Here is a 22,453-nt window from a genome sequence, read left to right on the forward strand (position 1 = left end):
AGCAGCCTGTAAACTGTTGTTGGTTCACGCCCCTGAGGAAGGCGACTGGGTCGATCGTCGATCCCATAATTGTAACACACTGCGAATAATTAGACGAACTGATCAATTAATGTTTGGTTATGCTGTTTCTGAAAAATCACTGGAAACAGTAAGTGCCGTAAAAAACATAGGAGTAACCCTATGGAGTAACAACGTAAAGCAAATTGTAGGAAAAGCAGTTGTCAGCCTGAGAATCATCGGAAAAATTCGAAGGAGCATGTGGAATACCAGACCAACTGCATGACTGGGTTAAAGAGTTTCTAGCAAACAGAACACAGCATGTCATTGTCAAAGAAGAGAAGTCTTCAGACGTAAAAGTAACTCCAGGTGTGCCCCAAGGGAGTGTTATAGGACCATTATTTTTCACAATATATGCCAATAACCTAGTAGATAAAATAGGAAGTTCCACGCGGTTTTTCGCGGATGATGCTTATTATACAGAAAAGTGGCAACGCTACAAAATTGTAGCGCAATGCAAATAGACCTATAGTGGATATACGCTTAGTGCAGGAAGTGGCTATTGACCCTCAGCATAAAGAAATGTAACGTATTGCGACTACATAGACAGAAATCCCTTTATATTACGATTATACGAGACCAGAAAAATCACTGGAAGCCTTTAATTCCTAAAATATCTAGGAGTATGCGTATGGAGCGATATGAAGTGAAACGACCACATAAAATTAATACCAGGTAAGGCAGATGTCAGACTGCGATTTATTGGAGGAATCGTTAGGAAGTGTAGCTCATCCACCAAGCAGGTAGCTTTCTCTTTCGACCAATGCTTGAATATAGCTCGTCAGTCTGGAATCAGTACCAGATACAACTGATAGAGGTTACGGAGAAGATCCAAAGAAGAGCAGCACATTTCGTTACAGGTACATTTAGTAAACACGAAAGCGTCACAGAGATCTTCATCCAACTCCAGTGGCAGACGACGCAAGAGAGGCGTTCTGTATCACGGTGTGGTTTATTGTTAAATTTCCAAGAGCGAACTTTTCTAGAAGAGTCAACAAGTATATCGCTCCTTCCTACATATATGTCGTGAAAAGAACATGAATATAAAATTAGTGAGAACCGAATCCACCCAGATGCTAACCAGCATTCGTTCTTTTCGTGAACCATTCGCGTCTAGCGCACGAAATGGGGGAAGTGTCACTGGTACACAAAGTACACTCTGCCACGCACCGTAAGGTGGCCTGCAGGATGTAGATGTAGATGTAAGGAAACGTTATTCACCCGGGGAAAAAGTGGCTTACAAAACATCTTTTCTAACCATTTTTGAGAACTGCCTATCAGTGTGAGATCCTTTGCAGGGTGGATCAGTAGACGAGACGGAGAAGATCCAACGAAGAGCGGCGCGTTTCGTCACGGGATTCTTTAGTCGGCGCAAGAGCGTTACGAAGATGCTCAATAGACTCCAGTGGCAGTCGCTCCAAGACAGTCGTCATGTACTACGGAGATAGAGAGACAATATTGATATTTCGAGAGTGTACTTCCGAAGAAGAATTGGTCATCGTATTATGTCCTCCCAGACATGTCTCGTGAAATGACCACGACGACAATATCGGGAAAATTAGAGGACGTTGTGAAATTTATCGACAATTTTTCTTTCCACGCATCTTTCACGAATAAAATAGGAAAGGCGAAAGTCGTAATGGTATTAGACGAACCTTCCGGTGCTTTGCGGAGATGTAGTGACCTGTAACGACTTTGTTTACCTAAAATAAATTAGATAATAACAGTGTCTGGTTGCTGTCTTAATTTTAATAGGAAGCCACCTGTATTTATGTGCAGTCACATGAAGTGATTTCGTGAAGATCGGAAAAGGCCATTCGTTATATCTTCTGAAAGTATGAGTAATCAAAGACACAGGTTTCGCTAGTAGAAGCATGCTATTGTTGCATATGCTCATGTGATGATAGGGCGCGGTTTAGACAGTAAAATATGATAGAGTAAGGATAGGCTCAGAATTCTTGAATTTCAAAAGCTGTAACTCTGCGAAGAAAATTCAGCAGCGAAAACACGAATTCTCATATTGTATTTGTGTTTTTAATATGGACATTAAGTAAAATCCACAAATATGAAGCATATTTTGAGACAATAAAAATTCAAACACTGAGCCTTACCACAATAATAAAGAGAGGAAGTACAGAGTGGTGTTATGAGACGGTGCGATAGTTCAGGTATATATATAATGTTTTTTGGGACCGCACTTCATATAAGAGGAAAGAAATGTGTTTTAGCCTACCAAATCATTAAGCGCATGAAAGAATATATATATATATATATATATATATATATATATATATATATATATATATATCATCGGAAAAATTCGAAGGAGCATGTGGAATACCAGACCATATATATATATATATATATATATATATATATATATATATATTCTTTCATGCGCTTAATGATTTGGTAGGCTAAAACACATTTCTTTCCTCTTATATGAAGTGCGGTCCCAAAAAACAGTGACGAAAAAGCTGACAAGATTTGGAGAAATAAGTGGGAAATACCAATATTTGACAGACTGTTTAAGCTAGCGCAGCAGTAAGCTTGTATGACGTGTGAAGTGCTCAAATCAGTTAAGGCAGTCATGGAAAATGCAGTAAGACTGTGTTACTACAGTTTTCAATATAAATAATAAGTTAACGCTCATTTAGCTTGTACGTCTTGACAGTAGATTATTTACCAAATGCAGCACTTAGACTGACATAACACCCAACAGCTGCACAAAGAAGAGGTCAAAATAGTAACCATTGGACGGCAGTTACAAAGATATTAGGATAAACTGGCAGTGTGGTTTGTCAGACAACTGTAAAATGGCCGACAGATGCGCAGAATGAGGTACTTCGAGGAAGTGATTGACATGATGATGCGACTGAATTGGAGAATTACGTTCTAATGATTCGTAGACAGCCCTTTCGGTTCCAGGAACCTGCATTCAGGTTTATCAACGAAAATAACTCTCAATTAGAATCCCATACTGACAACGACAACGAGATGAGACACACACTTACGGCTGCCCTCGTCACAGTCGCATTACAGCAGACAGAGTAACGTTAACAGCCCACACGAACACTCCGTCACAAATTTACTCCCGGCATAATAGAAAACATAGAAATGAAAGATGTATGGAAGATAGACGGCTGATTTCAGACAACTGAGTCTGAAAACTTTAAATTCAAGGCAAATGCGGTCCGTCATTCAAGTGAGAGAGATGATTCTTTAATCGCTTCCTTTACGAAGTGTACACATGGAAATAATGAATAACATGGGTCTGGCTTCACGCGGTTTATACAAGGTTGCAAATTACGGTCTTATGCACTGTGTTTACTCTTAGAAACCAATAAATTTTGCAGTGACGTGTCAACGTAAAATTTCCAGCAAGAATTAAACCAGTATTACATGATACGCGAAACCTTTGCGAAAATGTAGCTAAAAAAAGAAAGAGAAGCGCTGAAATCAAATTTTACGAAGTCTACCAAACATTGCACAGCGTTATGTAAGTGCAAGATAAAATTTAACGAACGTAGCATAGTTTCGAAGATATTACAGTGATGAGAGTATTATCTGTTTATTTGCTATAATACCTATTGTTTGCAACCTAGGAGAAAACGAAAACCGCACAACTGCTACTATAGAAATATAAATGAGAAAAAGAGAAGAAGAATTACATTAATAACATAGATAAACAAATTTTAGCAATAAAAACTGACTGTCTAATAAAATTCTCAAATTAAATCTACTTCTACTGATGAAACCATTATTTCAATCGGGATATCAGCTTGTAGCATGTTCGTTTTATCAAAAGATTGTTTCATGCTCCGAATCTCCGTGATACATGCTGCTGGTTTCCCTGATGCGCTAGCGTTATTATGAGCGTATGACGTGTCAGAGATATAAAAAAAGAAACATATATATATAAACGCATAAACGAATATTTATTGGCTGAATTAAGCCACAGAGCGTGAACAGCGAAATGTAAAGAACAAAAACGTGTTTACCTGTTACGCAAAAATCGTTATAGTGGCAAGAAAGGACGATTAGGATCTAACATCACATCGAATACGAGTTCATTACAGATGGTGCACTTACTGGGATTACCGCTGAGTAACTGGGGTAGGTTAGGGACACGAAAATCGCTGAAGTGGCGTCAATTGAAAGACAGGCCAATGAGCCATACCAAATTATTATTATTATTATTATTATTATTATTATTATTATTATTATTACAGAAACTGCTGAAAACTTAAACATGTTGGTCGGACAGGGATTTGAACCAACTTCGTAACTGCCGGGCAATATCGTACGAGCCTTACAATGGGAACAACACAGCCTGCAACTCTATTCCTGGGCGTTTAGATGAAAGAAAAGGGAAAAAAGTTGAAAAGGTAAGTGGAGGAGTAGAAACAGGAAGTTTAGTGTATGTTGGTTTATCTGCAGTTGTATCAGCAGACAAAAGAAAAAAGTAATACTTTCAGTAGCTGGGAGGACTAACGAAGCCTCGTAGTTAAGTATCATACACGTCACTTACTATTCGTAAGTAAAACTGATATTGTTTGTCCGTGTAGCGTTCCTCTGTAATGGGCATCTAGAGGCAACTCATGCAAAGCGACACATTAAACTTCGAAATAGGTTGTCGGAAGTTCTACATTTCGAATCTCAGACAACGACGATTACTTACGACTTCGATGTTTTCCAAATCATTTGCCGTGAATGTTGATGGCCTATTTTCTAAACTAGTCCATACCACACATTTAATGTTTACACTATCGACTTTAACGTTAAGCTCTCTTAGAAAGAAAGAAATACAGCAACAGCTGCAAAGAAGCTCAGAGCGGTTGCCGTTGAACCTCTAAGGACACATCAGACGATCTGGCTTTGCAACGCTGCGCAGAATGTCATTTGTCTTTCGGAAGCACTTTAGAAGAATAAATTATGGGTCATAACTTGAAAAACATTCTCCTGTGCGGTGATTATCTATCGAAAGCTTAACGAGGCTGTCCTCTTTTTAAACGAATGTGGTAAAAGGATTTAACTGCTGCAGCTGCCATGCTTGTTACCGAACTGACCGAGTCAGGCGCGATTTGTGTTCGATGTGTCCGGTGGATAGTGACTGAATAAGCCACATATTCTTAATGCAGCAGCATTAGTACAAGTTCCTATTAAAGTTGTTGTGTATTTCTGACGGTTACGTCCACTTCGATTTATGTTCAGGTCGACGTTGTAATTCTCAGACGTAAATCAAGTGACGATTTTTACACACTCGAGGATTTCTGTGGGGTGTTTACTGCACTACTGAAGCCCATTTCTCCTCTTTGGTGTAGTCACCGCTTCAGTTCTATGATTTTTGGGTTGGGTTGGGTTGTTTGGGGAAGGAGACTAGACAGCGAGGTCATCGGTCTCATCAGATTAGGGAAGGAAGTCGGCCGTGCCCTGTCAAAGGAACGATCCCGGCATTTGCCTGGAGCGATTTAGGGAAATCACGAAAAACCTAAATCAGGATGGCCGGACGCGGGACTGAACCGTCGTCCTCCCGGATGCGAGTCCAGTGTCTAACCACTGCGCCACCTCGCTCGGTGTTATGATTTCTGTTTTTATTTATTGTGGTGGAGGTTATTTGTCTAAGATTCGTGTCCTATAGATTTGTGGTGGTGGAATTTTAGTGATGACTGCATCTCCAGAAAGACAACTGCCAGTTGCCCACTGAGATACCGCTGCTTGAAATTTGTCAAATTCACTGTACTGAACAGTGTCCTGGTAACAAAACAGATTCTTAGTGTTCCATTCAATGTAACACAGGATCATATATTCAATAAAAAATCGTCCTTCATACGGCTTATTTTTATTGCAGTTTCTCTTACTAAGAAACGCTTTACCGGAACCAAATAAATGCAACTAGCAAAAAAACTAAAAAAATGGGTACATTCGGTAGGCTCCGACTGTGTAAGGGGCTGCTAATACCTGAACGGCTCGGTTAAATTTAGAAACTAAACGCAACGAAATAAATAGTCCGGGTACAATTATTCAGCTTCAGCCATTTCAGTCTGTTCATATCCTACATTGCTAAAGGTAAGCACTATTTCTTCCATTATTAATATATCCGTTAACAATGGTAGCCTCAGCAGGAACAGATCCTTAAGACCGATAATTATTAAATTTTTATGATTAATTTGTGAGAAGCGCTATGACTGGGATATCTCAAACATTGACTGTGCAGCATGGAAATAAATTATACTATGTTTTCAAAATTTTAATCCTCCTAATTACGTTTGCCAGTCTTACATGCTGATTAAATGTACTATGTTTCGCACAATTCTTTCACGCACGATGTGTTGACCTAATGTGAGAGTAACCTGCTCCTGTATAGGTGTACTGACGGGGAAGAAACTGAAATCAAGAAAAAGAAATCGTGAAAGGTCTTGCAGATAGACAAGGAACGTACTTGCATCGTATGAGAACAAATCATAACTTTTCAATTCGTGAAGAGTAATAAACAAATCGCTCAGGGGTTATGTTTATCATTAGAAATCGCAGCCGCTTACGTCCATTTCGACCACAAAGTTATGGCACTTGACCTCACGTAGCCGTTATCGGAAATGCGCGGTGACGTTATGGTAAACAAGTACAGGTGTGACTAACAAAAACGCATCGCACTGTGAAAGATTTCAGGACAGTTGTGCACGTACTATCAAGTGTTTCAGAGTGTCCTCATGAAATATCACGATAAAAACTCACGATAAGCCGACCGAATCTCCCTCACTTCCAGGTGCAATAATATTGTGGTCGAGTAACACAGTGGTAGTTCTGATGTTGTCTGCCAAGCTCGTCTTGGCAGAAATACTAACTTGTTTGCCAGCTCGCTGTTCACGCACGAGCAACGAGGGGAATGTCATAGAACGTCAACATACAAGCCGGTACCCGCCGGTCCAGCAAAGGCGCTGAGTTCCATTTCGAATCGTAACAAGATGTTCAGCAATCGCACACAAGCTGCCTGTGAGTCACACCAAGACAATGCAGAGCCAGTAATGCTGTACTTTCAACCAGAATATTTACTGCCAACCATGGCATCGTTTCATTAAGGGACAGAGTTTAACGTCCTGTCGATGCAGATACCTTTGAAGTTCACACTTTTATTAGATAGTTTCTGATAACGATCACCACTGTTGTCCATGTGTAATCCTGAGTAATACCCTAACATTAAATTATGACTCGCAACGCTGAAAGGATTACCAGCGCAGTTCAGCATTAGCCTAAGCGTTTGCATTTTAGCTTGATGTCGCGCCAGAGTTTACCGTTAGCTGTAAACTTTAGTTATGTCGTAGTTAATCGGAAAATGACTCCGTGGAGCTGTTAAAATTTATACGATTACTTGTAAGCGATAGGAGGCGCTCGTAGCTAGCTAACAGCAAAATGATTTCGTACTCTTCGCAGGTTTTCAAACGATCGTTACCCATAGGGTGTACTTAATAAAAGCTTTATTGACGAGAATGAACGTCGCGAAACAGAGCTGTCTCGCCCATAAACCTTTAAACAGAGTACATTAACGTCTAACGAAGGTGTGCTCAGTTCGAAACATTTGTGTTTGTAACTTTTGGATAGTGATGTTCAAATAGTATGTTGTAAAATTTTATTTTCTGAACAAACTAATCTATATTGTTAATGAGTACAAATTTGTTTTTTGATCCTGAAATAACGACCTTTGATTACTTTGTGAGAGGTATTGTCTCGCGGAAAGCGATTCTTTCTCTGTCAATGGAAAAAATTGAAGAAAAGTGTTGACGAATCGTTTCATTTGCTTCCGCCACAAGAGCTGACTTTAGTGCTGACGCTTTGTCAATATTTCATAGGAAGGAGATACGATATAGTTTATATCCCAATCTATAACGCAAAACTGTTTATATCTTGTGATATTCGAAAACAGTCTTGTTACGGATTAAAAAAAAATATATCATCGCATCAAATGCAAATGCCTCTGAGCACTATGGGACTTAACTTTCGAGGTCATCAGTCCCCTAGAACATAGAACTACTTAAACCTAACTAACCTAAGGACATCACACACATCCATGACAGAGGCAGGAGTCGAATCTGCGACCGCAGCGGTCGCGCGGCTCCAGACTGTAGCGCCTAGAAACCGCCTTTTTTTTTTTTTTTTTTTTTTTTTTTACAAGGCTGGGAATCGAACCCAGGTCTCTTGCTTACTTTTTTTTTTCTTCATTTTGTTCGGTATCGTTCGTTGCGTTTTGTCTGGGCGGACGTCACACGACATCCGTTCAAGTTGATCGTTCTTTCTTTTACTCCGTTTTTTTATTACAGAGGGCTATCGCCTCTCTGACCGAACACGCTGAGCTACCGTGCCGGCTTGCTCGGCCACTCCGGCCGGCATCATCAGGTCGTTTGGTTCGAATACTATACAAATAATTTTTCTGCATAATGTCAGTAATTTCTTCCATTAATAACGCGGTGTCAAATACTTACAGATTCTTGCTTTCGCATTATTTTCTTGGGCAGTGGATATTTTAAAACAGCTATAAAGTTTGGACTGAGCAAACCATACTGGCTATTAACAAAGGAGTTTTGTGTTTCATGCATGATTTTTTACTGTGGCAAGTATGTTTAACAGTTGAAAAAAATCTAGATATTTCGAAGGAAGGCATCCTCTGTGGTGTATTGTCTTCCGACAGTTATATATTCCACAGTACTGCAAGTAGGTTTAAAATACTTCCGTGCATTTTGGTAGAATTTGGCAGTGTCGTTAGAGACGGTGTTCTAGCTCACCTCCGAGAAGAATGTGTCACGAAATATGCTGAGGAACAGCAACAGAAAACATTCTGGCACTCGTCCGGAGTAATTGGTTTAGTGAATCGACGAAATCCCAGGATCGCGAGAGACGGATTTACAAAAAGTAGTGTCTGGCGTTCACAGTGCACCATCAGGTTCCGCTTGCTTTGAAGTAGAAAAATTAGTAGAAAGGATGTGGCTTACACGAGAAACAGCCTGCTGTCCACAGCATGAACCGGTAACCCCGTGTAGGGGCTGAGAGTTGCAATGTTTGGGTAGGCTTTTGTAAGTAATGAAATCACAGTGCTTCTCACTGAACAAGTATGACTCATATAACGAAACTCTTGAAAATACAAAACTAGATACAAATAAAGGAACTTGATGAATTTCTACATAGTGACTGCTTGCAATGGGACCCCAGGTGTAAAATTCATTGTTTACAGGACGGACCTCCACCAAGCACCTAAAATTTTATGAAATTTATTTGGAGACCGATGTCGAAGCTTCATAGCTCCATTATGAACTCTCTACAAGTGAAATAAGACAAGCTCTTACGCCAAAAAAATGATAAAAATAACTCACTCACATGTAAATGGTTTACAGTATTTTCATTTCGGTTGTATAATAAGAGCAGAGGTGTCAGAATGCGTCAGTTCCTACAGTAAAACTGTTCCAGAAAGCTCCTTGCTTTTTAGAAAAAATAAATGAACGCTATGTGGCGAAACAGTAGTTGGTAACAAGCATAATACTTGCTTATTTGCTGCACATCTTGCTTTGCAAACAATAGACAACAAGCAATAGACGAAAAGTTAAAAGAAGTCCCAGAAGAGGAAAAGGAAAATACGCCTTTCGAACAGACATATCGCGCAGTCAAATGACTACAGCTCAGCACAGGCAGTGATTTCAGGAGAAATGGGGTTGCCTTCGTTCAGCTGCCAGAATACATGTTTCGTAATCACTTGTTCAGTCTGTGAACGCGCTTAAACGTTATCTTAATTAATTTCAGAGTGACAATTAGGCTATTATTGCAAACTCAAGCGAAGCGTGCGTGTATCTGATCCAACACAACAAGCCAACATGAGTTTCTGGTGGGAATTAATGTAACTTGAATGTTTGGAACGAGTAAAGGCTGCTCAGTTACATATTTGCCAATGTGCTGTGTTCCAAAATCCACTGCCGCCATTTTAGCTCATTCGAGAGAGAAGGTGTGTTTGGGAAATGGGGAGGGGAGGGGGTGAGGGGTGCAGACGCAGGCCTCAGAGACACACAGCGACCAGTCCTTTGAGAGTGGATTTGTAAGGGCGTCAGCACCCCAGCTCACCCTCACAGCCACGCCCTGCAGATTTAACCCACGGCTGTCTTTCCCCGAGGGGAGCGTTGATGTCACACATGCTGTGTACGCTTCCTATTGAAAGAGATTAAGGAGTGGCGACCCCTAACACCCCGATGCGGTTCGCATACGAGCGCGTTGGCGCGGATCTGCCGCTCAAATAGCTTCCAGTACAATCCCTGATCTCTATCTTATCCATCTTCTCTATCAGTGATTCCCTTCTTTGTGTCGTCCCACTGAAGAGGTCGGACGTACGGAAGTATTATTTCCAATTGCCTTCGCAAAAAACCTCAAGAAAATATCACTTGGGTTTCTTCCGCAAGACCGTAACTGTGTCAGCAAAGTACTGTCATAAATTTATCCATGTTGTATGGAATTGGTTGAGTTCGGCGACTGTATTATAAACTTACGAAGTAATTTTTACCGCTTCAGTCACATTTATTACCACAAATCATGACTTATAAATAATAATAATAAATGACTAAAGCAATAACAATTATTTCATAAGGTACTATCTAGCATCGCACACATTCTCACACGTATTACATATAATTTTCCAGTGTGTGTGTCATCTCAATAAAGTTATGCTGTGCTCTCTAGAGTCATTTTAACTCGTAGAAATTCTGTTACGTGGTAATGTCAGTTAGTTATTTCCTTGGTGTGCGAAAGTAAGAAGATTTTGAAAACTTGTCTCGGAGGTTTTATGCAGTATTTTCTATGATCGTTACTTGAAAGCTGGTTATAATTCCTGAACAAACTGAAGCTAGTTGAATTTATTATATGAAATGTTTCCTGCTCCATTAAGTAAATTTCAGAACTCAACACGATGGTCAAAAGCCAGTTACATTTCTGGCAATTGTCGTATGAACGGCGTCGGTGGCAATTTGCACTGTAAGTGTGCTGTAATTTCCGGAAATATCGCCACCTAGTGACGAGCCTCTTAAGGCTTAAGAATTATTTAATAGATACATAAATATCCCTAGTAAATTGCCTCGCCGCCAGCAGTTCCTTAAGGAATTAACTTCTTTTAAGCCACAGCAATAGCGTTCAGCGACTTCAACGAACTAAAGTACTTTAGGACTTTTTTATGTTTATCAATTGGCGACAATTTCAAACCATTTGATGTAAACTCTCAGTTTTTCTAAGACTCTCTGACAATAAACAAATTTCCAGCTACTCGACCTGGCTACAGCTCCCATTTTATTTCATATTTTGTCGGTCATCGTGATTTACCGTGATCGATGATCTCAGATGTACTGTCTGATTTTGGTGTCAGTCTCACCAAAACAAAGTGATCTTCACACACTATAAAATAATAATCTCGTGTGGCTCAATGACCTAGTGCAAGTCCCCAAACTGGACCGCCATTTGGGCGATTTACGTGTCCCTAACCTAACCAGTTGTCCACCCGGGAAAAGGGGACCTACGGATTAACACGGAATCCGAATCGCGTGCCGTTTCTGCCAAATATCCACATCATTGAGATGTTAATGCCAGGTTAAAAGGCAGGCTGAAAAATCCATCGTCCGACCGGGATTCGTTCCCACGACCTTCCTATTGCCAGCCACGCGCTTCACCGCTATACCGCCGTGTCCGGCTTCAAGTGGCTAAATATGACAATTGTTCTTTTCCGTTAGTAAGAAAAATTGTCTTAATCTTCGGACACAGCGCGTTAGTCCAAATATGGACTCTGTACTTACAGGTCATTACATAATAGGAAGTATGTAAAAATATAATATCTGGCGACATCCCCATTTCCGAGAAAGTCCTCAGGCACTGCGAAAGTAAGGAGTAGAAACAAAAAACATAGTTCAAGTTATGAGTTACGTTTCATGAGTTATGTCATGACTGTGCAACCGGAAACTTTGGTGAATAGAGTTACAGACAGTCTGCACCCTGAAGAAACAAGTGTTTCGAAGTCCTAGAATTTGGTCTGTTACTGCTTCCATTGCTACGGAAACGATCTTTTTCCCGTGCGTTTGTTATTCCTCGAATTTGCAATTCGTGTTATCCGAAACCATGTATCCTTCGACGCACTGTGAGACGCGCAGGCGATAAGACGATTTTGAACTGTGGCTCAGAGGAATTATCTCACTCATTCTGCTCATACAGTCGCTTGCATGTTACGCAGCGAAGCAGATAGCTAATTTTGCAAGACTTTTCTCTACCGGACTTCGGAACTGTTTACCTCAATGCCCTTCTTGGGGCAAGTGCTCGCAAGCTCCTCCAACCCGGAGATATTTCCTTCCTTTTTTGTAATTTCTCAGGCCAAATTATTTAATTTTCGGGACAGTGCAATAGACAAATAGAACTTCTCTGTCTACTTTTAATGAGTTTTCAGTCCTCTCTTCTAATCTCTTGGCTGCTCGGTTATTTTATTATAGACCTTCCAAGTACCACCGACAAAATTTCGGAGGCTGTTCACCGACATCTTACGAGTATTTTGGTATAAGGGATTCGTCGTGACCGGCGGATCTTTGTGGAGTACTTACATTTATAGAGTATTTACATTTCTTACCACTATCTACATTTGTATCTACGTTACACTAAAAACAGCTGCCCAACAGTGCAAATGTCGACGGTATGCGTCGTAAGGGTCTCATTTGGAAACAAACTGGTATCATTAACTGGACGTACTTGATGTTGACTACAGTAACGCCCATTTTACTCTTCGCCTTCAAGCTTCCATTCAATACTGCTCGGTTCCGTATCGGGTTTGTTTCTCCGGCTGTGATTGTTGCACGTTAACAGTAACGCACAGCAGTATGGATAAGTTTACTGTTGGAGAGTTGGCAGATGTGAATTCACTGAATACAGTGGAAGACTAGCGTAACGACGCTATGCTGTTTCGGCAGCGGCGGCATCCACATCACAGCATTTTTGCATATATATCAGGTTTGATCCATCACTCTCTGTCATTGTTTTGCACATTTTATTGATAGTGTATTACAAGTTTTTCCACTGTTACGATGGTATTTTCGAAGAAACAGAAAATTGCAGTAAACTTCGCAACATTTGATCCCAAGATTGGAGCTGTGTAAGAAACAGAAGTCTTTACTGAAAGATATTTTTCTTGAACTTAATTTTCTTATTCTCTTGTAAAAATTTGAAAGAAAGGAGAGATGGATTTTGTTGACAATAGCTCTACTAGTTAAAACATTATTGCTCTGTTTCTGTACTTGTATTATCACAAATAAAACGTAATGCCTCAGTATTAATGGCTTTTGAAACACAAACTTTCCCATTGGCACTAGCAACGAGACAGTTCCCTGCTATGTCACGTAGAACGTTCTTAATAAACTACTTATTTTCTAATTTCTGTCATTATTTTTATAGTGATAAAGTGAGCAGCATAATTCTATAATATCAGAATACCTTCTTAAATTTTTGGGTACAAATAAGTTATAAAGAAAAAGAGCTACATTGTTTTTTATTCTCCTCACAAACTGGAGGTTCAGCACTTAGAACGTTTGACACTTTTGTTCTTCGAACCATGATTACATCAGCCTCCGAAATTTTGTCGACGGAATTCGGATCCACCCTGTGTATTAGGTAGGTTCTAGGAGCTTCAGTCCGGAACCGCGCGACTGCTACGAGCGCAGGTTCGAATCCTGCCTCGGGCATGGATGTGTGTGATGTCCTTAGGTTAGTTAGGTTTAAGTAGTTCTAAGTTCTAGGGGACTGATGACCTCAGAGTCATTTGAGCCATTGTTTATTAGGCAGGTCACAACTGAAATTTCTTAAACAATGAAATTAGCTGATCAAGGCTATTTCTCTTGTATTTCCACCGAGTTCGCACGAAGTGTTGAAACTCCCCAAAGGCTCTATTGTTTCAAATCTTTGAACGCTATGTGATGACGGAAAACCTACAGCAGCTACTGTAAGGTGCGAATTTGGGAAAGGATGAACACTAAGAAAACAAAATGTTGTTTCGTATATAAAAGAAAGGGTTCATCTTGTCAAAAGGGAAGAGTACAGAAAGAAAAATTGGCAAATACTAACTGGCAGTGTGAAAAATAAATGGAAAAAAGAATAATAAGCTTGAAGAAAAGTGGCAGACTGAGGATACAACTGTTAGGCTAAGTAAAACAGCAGCATGCGTTCGTCAGAGCTGACGCGGTACAGAATGGTGTGCGTTGTGCGTTGCCGTTGTCCGCAGACGGGAGCTACAAGCGTTTTATTACTGAGCGCGACAGAGAAGCGTCTGCAGTGACACAAGTAACTTTTATTGAAGCTGTGTCACAGTTCATCCGTCGTCGAGCATCTGACGACAACAGCCTGCTGGTACAAACTTTCTGTTGGAGACAAGTTGACAGCAAGCGTTAGTTTACTGCAGCTAAATCTGCCGGAGGATCCAAGCCTTGGTGCACTACAAACTAAGTTATGTATACGCAAATGCAGTGTGTAAGAACGCGAAAGACATTCACGTACTTAAGTTCCATTCTCAGTGCACTTCAAAACATCACAATAATAATGTTAAGATTAAAGGGTAGGGAAGGGAAGATGTTGCAAAACTAAATTAAAATGTTATAATTTGTGCTTTACTCATTAGATTTTTTTTATTCTCCAAGCTTTCTTACCGTCCCATCGTCGCTCTTAGGCGAAAGAAGTCTTTCACATAACTCGCTTCCACCTGGCGATGACGGTGAAACCGTCGAAATACGTAATAGAAACATAAAACCTTGTAACTGACGCAGTAATTGTAACATTTTCATTTAAACTGACAGTCCTCTCAACATACTCAATAGTGGATAAAATGGTTAACTTTGGAAGCGGAATCAAACAATCTCTGTTTAAAGGCGCTTCCGTCTACAACCGCGTGATCGCTACGGTCGCAGGTTCGAATCCTGCCTCGGGCATGGATGTGTGTGATGTCCTTAGGTTAGTTAGGTTTAATTAGTTCTAAGTTCTAGGCGACTGATGACCTCAGAAGTTAAGTCGCATAGTGCTCAGAGCCATTTGAACCATTTGAGCCAATCTCTGTTTAGTATAAAATTGTTATGGAGAGTTTAGGCATAAAAAATGCGTAAAGAAGACTAGTAGACAAAATTGGTCAACGTTCTTGTTGCACAAGGAAACTTTAATAAGGTTCCAGCGTATGAAACATGTTTATTTTCAGAGTTAATTTTAAGAGAACTTAGTAACGTACAACCACGACAGTGATTCTTCCGTGAATACTGAATAAGCTTCACTTAAGGTTACTATAGCAGTGCAGGCGTCTTACAAAAACTTTTATAAAAGCAAAAGGGCGTCGAACGAAAAATATCAAGTGAAGATTCACTGTAACTTCTATTTCTAGTGAGAGACTATAGTCTTGTGGAGCCGAATTTTGGGGTTGAAAAGGTTCTTAAAAATTATGATAGTGTGCTCTTTGCAATACGCGCAAAAATAAAAGCATTGTTTATGCTAGTCGTAAATTAATATCCAGAAAAATTATATAACATAATTTGCATCTATCGTTTCCACCTGATATTTTTGTACACACAAACATAATTCCGATAGAAAACCTAGTTTAACAGACAGAAAAGACATTAAAATCAATATGAAACACAGTCACATGTAACTAAACGTTCACATTCTTTGAAGAACTATTTTTAGAATCGGTCAGTGTTGGTAAAAATAAATGAGGTGATTCAAACCAGGGACACTTCCCACTACTGTGATTGTGCATAAAAATTCCCTGATTAATCTGATAAATACTGCACTCGATAGAGCAGTCTAAACGTAAAGAAGGTGGTCGATAACGGAAGAAATTACACTTTTAGAGTTCTGACTCTTTAGTTGCAGACAGAGCATACCTTAAGTACTCAGCGCAACTACAAATACTACAAATATAATCACAGACACATCTCAACGAGCAAAATACGTTCCTATAAACGGTTGTGACATTAATGAACCTCTGTCATGTACCAATAGCTTGTGCCGCTAGATAGGAATAAAATTTGTAATAGTGCAACGTACTACAGACGAAGAAAACAAGGATGATCCAACATGCAAACGGAGGTCTGAAGACACTACAGGTACTACTTGATGATCTACCCAGCATTCTGGCGTTTGGGGGAATGTTGGAGTTCACGGGGAGGGTTGTAACTCCTGTCATTGCCTCCGTGGACCGTAAAATGAGCTCACAGACTGGTTGTGCCTACCCACTACAAACACATTCTAATTAACCTACTCACTTCACACTAAAACGCCGTGTATCATATTTTCTCTTACAACTGCTTACTAAGAAAGTATCCCTTTTGCAAAGGTAGGAACTATTACATGCAAACGAGGAATCTTATGAACTGCCATTGGAATAATATTCGCGGGAATTAAAATGACGCGCTGAAGGAAAATTCTGCGAATCAATAAAATTCAAGGATTACGGATAAGGCATAGCCCACTATTAACTTCTTTTCTGCTAGAATCAAGATACTGTTTGACTTTGGCCCGTATTCCTTAATCACAATATCGCGAGAGCTTTCTGGTTCAATTTTTTCGACCTAGTACCGTTCTCTGAAGACTGTCTTCCGGCTCCAAAGTGTCGCCATAGTACAGAAAAGAATGTGAAATAGGTCTATGGATTTTTTCTTTTTGTAGGTGTCTGGTAATGAGAATATTATCAAAGTTCATCGTTTTCACTGTGGTGGCATTTAAAGCGTGTACAAGTACGATATCACGCTTCCGGCTCATATAAATTTTTTATTTACAGACAAAATACCGGACAATTGGCAGACAAAAATCAACGCAATTACGACACAGATCAGTCTTTATTATGTTATATCAGATCTGACGTTGGAAGTTGTTTCGCCGCGCACAGTTGAGTATTAGAATTAATTAGATTGGGTACTAAAAATCAACAGTAACTAATGTGGCTTTTTTTCTAAATTATAGTAGCAAGCATCAGTGTTTCAGCTTGCTCTCCCTGTTTCATGTTACTAACAGCTGTAAAAATACTAGTAGAATGTCGCCAGTTAATTTAGGCCTAAAAATAAATATCAACACACTTCGTAAAGTTTTGTTTACTGAGATGAAAATGTACATACTTAGCGATTTTATTATATCATTCACAACTGATAGTGTAGGTGAAAAGTGGTTGATATGTAAATGTGTGTGTGTGTGTGTGTGTGTGTGTGTGTGTGTGTGTGTGTGTGTGTACGTGTAAAATGTAGAGTGAATTTCCTCACAGCCAGTGACAGTGACAAGCGGATATAGCAATTAAAGCGAGTTGGTTTACCAAGGAAGGCGAATTGTCAAACGATAACTACCTTAGATCGGTCCCTGCAGCAGGAACAGGCTCTGCGAATGGCTTTTCTGTTCCTGCGGGGCCGTTAAGCACATTGTTAGCCCTGACCTTCGCGCAGCACCTTCCGCTGAGAGCGCGCATTGTATTCACTTTCCACGAGCTTACGCCAGCCGGCAAGAGGGTCCTCTACTGTCATCTGGCCACTTCCCACACCTGCTGGTCCCTAATAGTCTCTCGTGCACCGATCGGTGCGTCATGTGTCGGTAAAGTGAACTATAGTTACTCAAAAATTATAAGTGTGCCCGACATTGACAGACGGCAGCAAGGATCAGATGGAAATTGGGACGGTTAGGAAATGTGGTGTTAGGCCAACTAGGTGTTGTGGTGGAGGAAATACTTAGGAGCGCAGCTGCAGACTCACCGGACGACGGGCGGTCCGAGTATCGCGTGCAGTACACCCACGCGGGCCACAGCATGGGAGGCGACGACGCGGAGACGCCGACCGGCGACAGATCGACGGGCGCGGCGGCGCTGGGGGCGGCGCCGGGGGTGGCACCGGGGGCGGTGGCGGCGGTGGGCTGCTGCGGCTGTGGCTGCGGCGGCCGCTGCGGCGCTTTGGCGGCCGTCACGGAGGCCCGCTTTCCAAACTCCGGCCGCAGGATATTCTCGATGCTGAAGCTGAGCGGCGCCGCCGGGCCCGACGACGCCGGCGCCGACGGCGAGCACGCCGACGCCGAGCAGGTCTTGCATTCGGCGGCGGCGGCGGCGGCTACAGGCGGCGGCGGCAGCGACTCGCTGCCCACGCTCAGCAGCGAGTCGGCGTCGTCGTCGTCGCTGTGGACCGACGCGGCGTCCCTCACCATCACCGTCGTCGACGCCATCTCAGCCGTGTCACATCGCGGTCGCGCTGCTCAGCTGTCTGAGGCGACGCCGGCGCAGCGCCGCGGCCCGCACTCGCCGAGGAGGCGTGGTCTCCGGGGGCGGATCCCGGGTTACCCCTCCCCGCCCCTCCCGCGGCACGTCCGGTGCTCGAGTTACGGCGTGCTTTAACGACCGCCGCCAAAAGGCTTCAAATAATTCGGCGGCGGCGCGCGGCGCTTTTCGCTCGCTTCCCTCCCCGTGCTGGCTACGCGGTCGCCGTCACGACGCCTCGTTTCCCGGGACCCGTTTTCGGGAGGGCGGTGGCGAGCTACCCCCTCACCTGCGGTAGAGCCCACGTGGAGGGGGGCGTCCGCCGGCTGGTGCGTGGTGGGGAGCGCTGGCGGAGCAAAAAAAAACTTCTCTCCCTCGGCCGGCCAATGGGAGTCGTGTGACGCCCACCGGCCGGGTGTGGCCACCGCCACCAATAAGAGCATACCTTACTACCTCGTCGACGTGTGTGGTCCGACTCAGTTAATGTCGTGATTCCTCCGGAGAAAACAAAGACGTAGCATTTTTAGTAACGATTTCACCGAACGGACGAGGACGGTTAATTAGGTAGATACTTTTCGCTGTGTGGTCTCCTTCAGTTATGTGCTAATTAAGCGGGAGTTACGTGCTGCAGACAGCAATACTCGGCTACGTCGCTGCGCCTACGACGCCGGGATTATCGACGGGGCCCGATTCTAATGCCCGGCCGGCGGAACACCTCGCAGCAGCTATTGTCCGGTACTCTTGCGTCGCCCGGACGGCGACAAAAATGCGATCCTTGTCGCACCTCCTCCCAGTGGGGAGGACTTTCGCGACTGATCGATCGGTCCCTCGCTCCCTCGGACAGACCCCTCCGCTGTCCAATCGATGCCGCTGGAAGCAGATCGCGCAAAAGGAAATGTGAGTACTTGGCGCTAGGGTGACCGCGGTTCAGGTACCGACACGTTAAATCTCACACTTCGTCTGAGAGCCATTTATTTTACATTCGTTACTTCTTGGATGCTAACGCCTTTTCCCAGACAGGGTAACTGCAGTGTTACTGATCTCTGTCCTCTCCTTAAGTCCTAAAACACGCTAACAGATAAAATACTTCGTTCCTAAGGAACTGTGTATCCATATGCTGCCTCAGTCCTCATTGAGAACGCTATTGTTTGCGTGTTGCCTTTGCAGATTGCATTTACAACCGATTATCTTACTTCAAATTATTATTATTTTTTAAAATCTCTCATCATTTCTCCAGCTACTAAAGGCATTTCCTTCTTTTGGCACTGTTCCGTGTCACAGCTTGGGTTTTCATGGTCTTTGGGTCACTGTCTGCATCAATTTTGTAATTATTTCTCTGATATCCGTGCAGGTGCCTTGGTTTGTCTTCCGTTCTCTGTGGGACTCTAACCAGTATACTCTACATCATTTTCTTAACCTTCGCTTTTTTACCACCACTTTTATACGTGTCTCACAAAGTCGCAAATTCGGAAGTAGTCCATAGACTACTTTCTGCATTAATACTTTCCATTTAGTAGCGACATTTTAGTTCCACTCTGTGAAAGAAAAGGAATACTGATCGAGAAATATGTTCCTCACACCTTTCGGGCGGACACGAACATCGCAGTTCGGAAAAGATCGAGGTAGGAACCACTGATCTCAGTATACGAATTCCGCAACTTGCCCTTCAGGTAGAAGAACGCATACAGTCCTTTGGGCAGACGGATTCTCTGCGCTTTGGAGAACGACAAATACGTGAATCTTCTCGCCCTAATGCGTACGTTTTTTAAGTTGGGAAGATTATGGACAAACTCTTACTTTCAGCGAAATATTGTCGGTTCTGACTCTATACCAAAATCTGACAGGGAACCCAAATAAAAACTGTACTGATCCAGAACAAAATCGTTCAATTTCAAAATTGTGAAACCGACAGATTACACATACTGTTTCGTACAAACGTTAAATGTTACTATTAGATTAAAAATACCTTCAGGATAAAAATACTTGCAATTGAAGTTTGTTATCAGATAATTTCTTTTTTAAACACATTCTCGTCATTTTTTTGTCAACTGGAGTATAAAAAATAAAAATTCACCTTTTTAATTTTTGTAATAAAATGTAATAGTACTGTTTAGCATAGCACTGTTATACACCTATAATACAGCTTATAGACGTGCTGCGGTAAGTGGCCAAGAGAAGATCACAGGTCTGCTGCTAGTTGCGGATTTGGGGTACTGGCGGTAAGGGCAGCTTTGGCAGATTTCAAGTTGCGGAGATGCTTCGTTAAATATCTGCGGAGTTCGTATGGGCCGCATCGTTCAATAGTTTTGATGAAGCGTTAGACATCTGGGATACGCACATTACTGTAAATTGTAGATAGTACAACAAGATATCCCAATCAAGCCAGGCTTCAAACAAATCTGGAAAGCACTTGTATCGGAGAGCTTTTATGACGGTACTCCTTCAGTTGTTACGGATGAGCCGGCCGCTGAGGACGGGCGGTTCTGGGCGCTTCAGTCCGGAACCGCACGACTGCTTCGGTCGCAGGTTCGAATCCTGCCTCGGGCATGGATGCGTGTGATGTCCTTAGGTTAGTTAGGTTTAAGTAGTTCTAAGTTCTAGGGGACTGATGACCTCAGATGTTAAGTCCCATAGTGCTCAGAGCCATTTGAACCATGTTTGGTTACGGATGACAACAAACTTAAGCCCAGGCGACTCCATTGGTACCGGTTGTGCTCCACAGCAACGCATGCGTCGCTCTTTGTTATTTGTCTTTCTTTGTTCCTGCATGGCAGTGGAAAATTCTGGGCTCTCGCCTCGTTCTCAAATGCCACTCATATGCCGCAAAAATAATTTCACCACCTACTCTTACTGGACGACTAAGGCTGCATATGTCTCCCTTTTCTCCCGTATGTACACTCCACTAATTTTGCCATGCTGGCAGAGTTCACTCGTTACCAGCAGAAATTTTCGAAGAACGACAGCTCGTAAGTCTCCAAACACCTTTACTCCTCCAAACTCATCAGACTTCGAATAGTTACGAATTTATACAAGCAATTCATTATTTTTAAAGAAAATACGGCAATAAGTCTCAAATAGATTTATTATGTGTAAACAGCTAGCCTTGTCACCGTATCTAACTTAAAGAACAGCTCTTAAGATGTCTTGCAGTACATGACTGCAATTTTACAAATGGCTGATGGTACAGAACTGTATTGCAGTAGCTATATAATTCCACGCTCTTAAAGGAGAATGTTGGGTTTGCTGTTAACTGGCGACACGTACAGATGAGAAGCTATCGGACGGCCTGAACAGTTTCGGCACCGGAACAAAGATGTAGCCCGAGAGCCAAACGTCAGCCGAAAACAATTATTCTCATCAGTCAGAAGCCTAAGACCACTACTCGCAATGCGGCACAACATTCACAGATGCTGTGGTAATTCACCAAGAGAGTCACATTACCTATAGGTGTCTAGAGCATCAGTGCAACCAACCGTACTCGTCTTCACAAGTAGGAAATGAAAATGTGAACTGCGATCTGGTCAGCAGAGTTCTGTTTTTCATCCTGCCTTTGTATTAAAGCTGTATCATTTTTGCCGGCCGAGGTGACCGATCGGTTCTAGGCGCTACTGTTTGGTTCGAATCCTGCCTCGGGCAGTATGATGTCCTAAGGTTAGTTAGGTTGGTTAGGTTTAAGTAGTTCTAAGTTCTAGGGGACTGATTACCTCAGAAGTTAAGTCCCATAGTGCTCAGAGCCATTTTTATGCATCATTCTTAGAAAAAAAAACAGTTCTTTTACTGTGATTACCCCTACGTCGTTGTTCCACGTATTTAACCTGGGAACATATGGACATTTGAGTAAAAAAGTGGGCCATTTTCGAGTTAGACATTGCTTCTTGTAGCCAAGACAGGGACCTGCCAGGAAAAATGGGATGTATACCACCCCGCCTTCTGTTAATATATCTGTGTACTTCTAGGAAGTGAGCTCGCTTTCTTCAGCAATATAATGGGCCATGTCCATTGAGTACTGAATATTATTTGCAGTTTCACGTTTACATCTCCAGAGACAATAAAAGTGTAAAAAAACACAAAAGTTGGTTACATACATGCGTATACAAGTTCTGATTTAAAATTTATGTGTAGTGAAATATAAGAAAAGGGGGAAAT

The 22,453-nt window shown here is 42.0% G+C and overlaps 1 protein-coding gene across 1 annotated transcript in view; it reads right to left on the reverse strand.

Annotated features, from left to right (window-relative positions):
- The window catches only part of LOC126470774 (homeobox protein invected-like), a 343,138-nt gene extending 324,388 nt beyond the window's left edge, over positions 1 to 18,750 (reverse strand). Inside the window, exons 1-2 of the mRNA XM_050098781.1 lie at positions 18,597 to 18,750; positions 17,817 to 18,302 (exon numbers count right to left, since the gene is read on the reverse strand). Of these exons, the coding sequence (XP_049954738.1) occupies positions 17,817 to 18,302; positions 18,597 to 18,750 (640 nt within the window). The remainder of the gene's footprint in view (positions 1 to 17,816; positions 18,303 to 18,596) is intronic.
- Between the last annotated feature and the right edge of the window lie 3,703 nt (positions 18,751 to 22,453).

The sequence above is a fragment of the Schistocerca serialis genome, chromosome 3 (assembly GCF_023864345.2).
Source record: "Schistocerca serialis cubense isolate TAMUIC-IGC-003099 chromosome 3, iqSchSeri2.2, whole genome shotgun sequence".
Taxonomy (NCBI): Eukaryota; Metazoa; Arthropoda; class Insecta; order Orthoptera; family Acrididae; genus Schistocerca; species Schistocerca serialis.